At 56.1% G+C, this 7,587-nt stretch overlaps 1 protein-coding gene across 1 annotated transcript; it reads left to right on the forward strand.

Moving 5' to 3' along the window:
* The first annotated feature begins 349 nt into the window (after positions 1–349).
* Positions 350–4,432, forward strand: FOXF1 (forkhead box F1). Its single transcript, XM_050311277.1, has 2 exons — positions 350–1,409; positions 2,983–4,432. Exons 1-2 carry the CDS (start codon positions 350–352, stop codon positions 3,141–3,143), a joined length of 1,221 nt encoding a protein of 406 aa, XP_050167234.1. The 3' UTR covers positions 3,144–4,432.
* The last annotated feature ends 3,155 nt before the right edge of the window (positions 4,433–7,587 follow it).

The raw sequence follows: 7,587 nt of genomic DNA on the forward strand, positions 1-7,587 counted from the left end.
CTCGCAGCAGCCGAGCTCAGATCACTTCCACCCATCCCGCCTCCCTGCGGCCACCCCCCGACCCTCCGCCTCTCGCTCGCCTTCTGCAGCCGCGCTCGGATTTAGGGATAAAGTGGGAGGAGGAGGGAAAAGGGGGGGTGGGGGGTGTCGTCGCTTCCATTTGTTTATCCGCGGAGGGGTGAAGTCTCCCGGTGGAAAGAAAACCCCGCCGGGGGGCCGGGAGGAGGCCGGAGGGAGGGTGGTGGGTGAGTGGCGGCGAGCCCCCAGCAGCGTGGCCTTTTGGGGGGGCGCTGGGGGGGCGGCGAAGGAGGGCCGGGACTGGGGCTGGCCGCCGCGGACCTGGCCGTAGATGACTGCAGAAGCGCAGCAGGCTCTGTCCTCTCAGCCCCCTCCTCCTCCGGTGCAGAGCAGCTACGGCCCCATGTCCTCGGTGGCTGAGAAGCAGCCGCAGAGCTCGGCCATGGACACCGCCTCGGCGGGGACCGGCGGGGGCGCCGGCAGCGCCCCGGGCAGCGGCGGGGCCCCGGGCAGCGCCGGCCCTAAGGCGAAGAAGACCAACGCGGGGATCCGGCGGCCGGAGAAACCGCCTTATTCCTACATTGCCCTCATCGTCATGGCTATCCAGAGCTCTCCCTCCAAGCGCCTGACCCTCAGCGAGATCTACCAGTTCTTGCAGAGCCGCTTCCCTTTCTTCCGAGGCTCCTACCAGGGCTGGAAAAACTCGGTGCGCCACAACCTCTCGCTCAACGAGTGCTTCATCAAGCTGCCCAAGGGGTTGGGACGCCCCGGCAAGGGCCACTACTGGACCATCGACCCGGCCAGCGAGTTCATGTTCGAGGAGGGCTCGTTCCGCCGCCGGCCCCGCGGGTTCCGGAGGAAATGCCAGGCGCTGAAGCCCATGTACAGCATGATGAACGGGCTCAGCTTCAACCACCTCCCCGACAGCTACGGCTTCCAGAGCCCGGCCAGCGGGCTCTCCTGCCCCCCCAACAGCCTCTCCCTCGAAGGGGGCTTGGGAATGATGAACGGGCATTTGTCCAGCAACGTGGAGGGAATGGGCCTGGCGGGACACTCCGTGCCCCACCTGCCCGCCAACGGTGGGCACACCTACATGGGCGGCTGCACCGGCTCCTCGGCAGGGGAATACCCGCACCACGACAGCTCCGTGCCCGCCTCCCCGCTGCTCCCCGCCGGCGGCGTGATGGAGCCCCACTCGGTTTACTCCAGCTCGGCTTCGGCATGGGCACCCACCGCCTCGGCGGCCCTCAACACCGGCGCGTCCTACATCAAGCAGCAGCCTCTCTCGCCCTGCAACCCCACGGCCAACCCGCTCTCCTCCAGCCTCTCCACGCACTCCCTCGACCAGCCCTACCTGCACCAGAACAGCCACAACACCGCCGACCTCCAAGGTAAGGCGCGGACACGCGTGCGACAGACCCGGGACCGGGGGCTGCCGGCCACGCGTGGATCCCGGCCGGGCTGCTCCGAGCGGGGATACTGCTTCGTGGGCAGTTTTAATGCTCTTCCCGAGGGAGAGCCGCTGTGCCCTCGCTCCTCGCCTCCCTTCCTGGGGAGCCGTCGGATCTCTCCGCCGCTGCGGGGCCGGGAACCGCTGAGCCGGGGCTCCGCTCCCCCGGACGGCTGCTTTGCCTCCGGGCCTAAGGCCGGTGGCCTCTGGCAGGCGGGAGCTCTGGGAAGGCGAGGCCAGGTATGCGCCCGAGGGGTCTTACACCTCCATCAGGACTTAAAGGACTCCGGAGAGAGAAAAGGAGGGATTTCCCTGTCGGGCGGTCCGCCACCCACGCCCTGCCGCCCCGTCCTATCCCTTCCCGTCCCCCGCCATGAACTGTGTTTTCCACACATCTCAGGGCCGTGTTTTCCGGGTCCATCGCCTCCCTCCACACACACCAAAGCCGGCGGCACGGACCCCCTGAGTCCCCCGCGCCCTGTAGCCCTATCCCCGACCCCGGGATGGAGCTGTCGGGGGTGAATTTTCACTGGATCTTGGAAGTGAGATGGTGTTTTGGCCTGGAAGAGGCCTTGGGAAGGGCAAGGCCAGCGCTGGGTTTCGCTCTGCGGCCCAAATTCACCTCGGCATTGGGGAAGAGGGGGACAGACTCTCGGACACGGGGGAGCCCCAGGAGCCATGGCCGGGTGATAGGGCAGGTTTGGGGGTCTCTGCATATCACCCCGGGTCTTTTGGGGGAGTAGGATGTAGTTGACAGAAATGGGAGTGAAGCGGAGCATTAGTGGGTCAAAAACACCAAGAGAAGCGCAGGAAAAGCATCAGCCGGGCCAGGCCGGGCCGTGCCGGGGCAGCGCCCGCCAAGGGCAGCCTCCGCTCCCGTGTGTGTTCCCGGTGCTCAGTGCGCCCAAGGCCGTTGGAAAACGGAGCTGGAATCCGCCCCGAGGAGCCACAGGGCCCATCCGCGGCCTTAACCGAAACACTCCGATTAACACCCAAACAGGCCATGGCGAGCGGTCCGGGCAGAGCACCCCATCCCCAGCGCACCCCGAATTCCAGGGGCGCTTTTCCGTGCCGAGGTGGCGGAAGGAGCGGCAGGAACAGCCCCGCTCCCGGTGGCCTCTCACCCCCGGCCTCCCTGCCGGTCAGCGCCGCCGGCCCCGGGAACGGACGGGCTTCCCCGCTCCGCACCTGGCGGATATTCCGCGAGGGCGGAGGCGATGGGAAAAGCAGCTGGGGCGAAAAGAAAAAAATAAATGTCGAAAAAACCCCTAAACTCAGCCGAAATCCCTTCTCCTCCCAGCGCCCTTGGGCCGGGCAGGGAAGCACCGTCGCGGGGCCTCGGGGGTCCTCCCTGCGCACCTGCCCGCGCCCGCGGAGCCCCAGCAGTGCCCGTGCATGCGAAAATAACCCCAGGCCGCTCTCAGACCGGGGGTGCGGTGGGGTTGGGTTGTTGGTTGTTTTTTTCTTTGAACCCCAAACGGCGGCTGCTGACCATCTTTCCCCCCGTCCCGCAGGCATCCCGCGGTATCACTCCCAGTCTCCGAGCATGTGCGACAGAAAGGAATTCGTCTTCTCTTTCAACGCCATGGCCTCCTCTTCCATGCATTCGGCGGGCAGCGGCTCCTATTACCACCAACAAGTGACATACCAGGACATCAAGCCGTGCGTTATGTGATATGGGGCGGAAAAAACACCTCCTGGGGCCGGCAAGGCCTGACCCGGGCGCTGAGCACCCCCCCAGGACCCTCTCGGTGGAAGTAGGGGGGGTCTTTGCAGACTGGCTTTGGGCAGGAGGAATAGACTGGAGCCCCGGGAAGCAGCGGGGAGTGCGGCCCTGGGGCTGAGCCTGACCCGCAGCTGAGCATCGGCGGGACCCGGCCCAGCCGGGTCTGCGATCACAGACCGTCTCTGCCTTCTTCTGCTTGGGGATGGGTTGAGAAGAAAGCAAAAGCAGCCCCCCCATCACCCCCGAAACCCCAGACTGCGAGTTTGGGTGAAGGGTTTGACAAATGAGGTTTGATGCTTCTTTAAAAAAAAAAAAAATTAAATTACGAATTCAGTTTTGGAATTGGTGTTGAGAGATGCCACCGGCTCGATTGGGAGGAACAGAACCGGATCTGGCTGGGGGCGCTGGAAAGGACCCCGACCCCAAACCCCCTTGGTCCCGTCTCGCTTCGAGCCCGGAAAAATACTTTTTTTTTTTTTTTTTTTTTCTTCCCGGCAAACACCCAGCGGGCAAAAATCTCTCAGAGGGATTTTTTTTTTTTTTTTAAGCTGTTAATTTTGTGGTTTTTTGCCTGCATAAAGACTGCAGGATCAGACCCTATGCAGAGAGAATAAGGCACTTTGGAAAGAGACAGCCATGCTCATCCTGTTATTTATTCGACATTTTTTTTGTTGTTGTTGCTAATAATCGAGACACGAATAGTCTCAGTTGATCAGTATTAAATCGGGGAATCTCTGTTGGCAATATTTGCCATATAGATTTTTGTTTTTTAGTTAGCCTTTGTAAATTTTAAACTGATCGTGGTCTCTGTGTAAAGACAATCCTCCATATGTTTTTATAGAAATATATATATAATGAAGGATTATTCCCCTGCCTCTCCCTCTCTATTTTTTTTTTTTTGCCCTGACGTTGTACAGTTCGGTGACACCTATTTTAATTCTTTCTGCACTGTATAAAATTGTAATTATGTGGGTTTGTTTTTTGTGTTGTTTTTTTTTTTCGCCCTGCCCTTTTGTGTACGTTTTGTTCCCAAAGGAAAAAAAAAAAAAACAAAACCGAAATAAAACATGTATGTTATTTGTACATGGGCTTCACGATTGTATGAGCAGCAAATAAACCAGCATGCGTTGTAACAGGCGTAATTATATCTGAGGAGTCCGTGGCCTCCGCGGAGCGCGGAAGGGCCGCGCAGCGCCCGACCCGGCCCCGCAAACCTTCGGGCGATAATTCCCCATCTCGGTGCAGACTCAAAAAGGACCTTTTTTTTGTGGCATTTTGCGGCTTCCGCGGAGTCCCGGTTACTCATTTCCCTGCGCGGAAATATTTCAAATGAGGATATTGAAACGAGGAAGGAGGAAAACCGGAGGTGATTTTTATTTTTATCTTATAATTCTTCTTATTATTACTTCATAACCCCCCACCCACCCACCCAAGAAGAAAGCGAAAGGCGGTGTTTGACAGCTCTTTGCCTCTCACTCGGAGACAAGGCGTGTGGCTGCAGGGCTGGAGCCCGCGGCTCCTTGTCTCTCCTCCTCCATCCCGGGAGGGACACGGGCATTTTCCAAGCCGCGCATCCCTGCGGAATCTCCGAGGGCTACGATTGCGTCCGCGGCTGGGAGAGCACTAAAAGTTCCTGCGGGGTTTTCCCCGAGTGAAAAAGAAATAAAAGTTAATAAAGTTTAAGAAAACTATTAAAAATGATGAAAAATTAATGAACAGGAATAAAAAGAATAAAAATCAAGGCAGATTAACTCCTGCACCATCTCTGTCCTCCTCTGGACAGCAATAAAATCCGCATCTGAAAAATAGGTATTTTCCTGTGAAATTTGGGAGTATTTGGTCTAATTGTGGATACTACCATATCCAGGAATTTTAGTGCTTTAATTTGTGGGCCAATATGTCTCTATCAACGCTCATACTACGGATAGCAATGCATATAAAAAATAGATGCAGGCGAATTAATCTGATTACTTGGTTCCATATTTCTGTCTTTATACAGGGACATTTAGTAACTGCACACTAATTAGACCATCTCCGTGTAATCAGCTTAATTAAAGGCAAAGATTTTTTTGCTGGAAAGAACAACCAACAAATTTGAAATATTATTTTAATTAAGGCAGGCGGGAATAGCTTTATTAGAGTCAGTGGAGGCCTTTCTCACAGTGGGATTTTTTGTTGTTGTTTTGTGGGTTTTTTTGAGGAGGGTTGTGGGGTTTCGAGGTGTTGGGGGTTTGTTGTTGTTGTTGTTTGTTTGGTTTTTTTGTTTTGTTTTTAATCTATTTTTAGATCTCTTTAAGATACTGGCAATCTACGTGCAGTATTCCTTGGTTTTCTCTGTTTTTCTACCTTTCTGAGTTGATCCTTCCCTCCATCGCTGCCCATCCCTGTTGGAGGTGAGCACGATGTTACCATCCTTTTTACATACAAGCCAAAAACAGAGGGTTTTTTGCCCCTGAAGCAAATATCTGCACTAGGTGTGGCTGAGATAAAAGTCCAGGGTAAGGAGTTCAGTCTCTGCCAAGTGGTTCTTCTTTCCCTGAAATCTCACTGTCACTCCTAAGCTTAATTTTCATCCTTCGGATTAATATTGGACTCACTCTTTGGCACATTGAGCTGATGCCAGGCTGGAGGGGGCAGAGAGGCACCTTGCAAGCCTCAGGCCCAGCTCAAAGGGGTTTGATATCTGGTCCCCAACAAAGGTTGACATGATTCATTTTTCTCCCTCCCGTCGTTTTCCAAACCTGGAAAAACAGAACCACCACATACCGTGGACGCCACATATTCCTCAAGCCAGTGAGCGCAGTCTAAACAGACAGCTCTCCATCTCAGACACCCACATCAGGGAGCAGAGCCTGAAACCCCACAGGCTCCTGCCCCCAGCCCTTCATCTGCACAAGACCAGCTTGATTTTTCCCAGCGTATATTGTCCCACAGGGTGGCAAACCCCGAGCCACTATCACAAGGGGTGCCTTTGTACAAGCCCCAGGAGCAGTTGGGCTTTGGGAGGAGGTGAGGAGGGATAAACTTGCTCAGAGAGGCTGGGGGAGCCCTGTAAGAGGAGATGAGCCACTGGCTTGCTCAGAAATGTGGTTTTTGCTCACGTAACAGCCCAGATCTGGCTGTGCTCCGCTGCTGTGGCTCAGCTCAGCGATCTGCTCCTTGTCACCCACGTCCCAGTCTGCAGGTGACACAACAAGGTTTTGGGGTTTTGGCATTTCTACTGTAGGAAGTTTCTCACCATGGGTGCCCTGTGCAGGCCTGAGAGTTTTCTACAGCGATGACATTTCGGAGCATGACAAGAAGCAGGGCCTGGTGTCTCTAGCTGGGTTTGATCCCAAATGTCCCCCTGGATCAGAGTACACGGGGGTTCCCAGGCGTGCTGTGCCCTGGGCCGTGCCCTGCCATGGCAGGGATCCTGGTGGTGAGGCACTTCCCTCTGCTCCTTCCAGGATGCTTCTCCCCATCCTTGCAAGGCCACCATGGAGCTGGAACTCCACGTTTACCTCTGTCACCTGCCCATGTGCCCCCAGGGGTGTTTATGTCCCTAAAGCACTCGGGACCTTGTGAGGGCAGAACTTGAGGAACTGTGAGATGCTGCAGGGATGCCAAGGCAGGGACATGCCCTGCAGAGCCCCTTGAAGAGGAGATGTGAGGCTGGGTCTGCTGTTGGAGGGGCGCACAATTTTGGGAGGGCCCATGGGCACGATCTGAGGCCCTTTTTGGGAGGCAGCATGGGGGCAGGAATGACATCGAGGGGTCTTCCGAGGAATGGGGAATTCGAAGATATCCCTGGGTATTGGAGGGATCCCAGAGGTTGGAGGGATTTAGGGGGTTTTGGAGGGATCCCGAGGAGGGTGGAGGGATCCTGGGAGGGGGGATTGGAGAGATCCGGGGAGGGGGGATTGGAGGGGTCCCGGGGTGGGTTTTGGAGGGATCCCGGGGTGGGTTTTGGAGGGATCCCGGGGTACCCGGGCCGGGGGGGGGCGGCGCAGTTCCCTTGGTGGCAGCACCATCTGGCGGCAACAAACCGGCACCGCCCGCACCTCGTCCCCGCTCCCGCCCGGCCGCGGGTTTCCCCAAAATCTGGGATTAAAACCCGACCAGTTAGGGCGGTTTTGGACCTTTTCTCCATGGGGTGGGTGTTAAAAGTTTGTTTTCTTTCTTTAATTAATGTATTTTAAAGTGGTTTTCTTTGTATTTTTATTTTTTTTTAATCTCTTTTTAAAGTTTATTTAATTCGGTTTTAATTTTCCCTTCTGGCATCTGGAGCTCTGAAGGGGAACATCCCTTTACCCCATCTTCAGATGTGCTGGCTGTTGAACACACTGGGTGGAACTCCTTTATGGTCTATTTGTCGATCAGATCTGTTCCACACTCAGGTGGGACAGGTTGG

The sequence above is a fragment of the Myiozetetes cayanensis genome, unplaced genomic scaffold (assembly GCF_022539395.1).
Source record: "Myiozetetes cayanensis isolate MyiCay16 unplaced genomic scaffold, myiCay2020 scf16, whole genome shotgun sequence".
In the NCBI taxonomy this organism is placed as follows: Eukaryota; Metazoa; Chordata; class Aves; order Passeriformes; family Tyrannidae; genus Myiozetetes; species Myiozetetes cayanensis.

What these genes read in the sequence shown, in the direction of transcription:
- FOXF1 (XM_050311277.1), top strand. Translation starts at nt 350, where the DNA reads ATGACTGCAGAAGCGCAGCAGGCTCTGTCCTCTCAGCCCCCTCCTCCT. An exon ending in CAACACCGCCGACCTCCAAG is followed by an intron (nt 1,410 to 2,982) that starts GTAAGGCGCGGA and finishes CCCGTCCCGCAG; the next exon opens with GCATCCCGCGGTATCACTCC.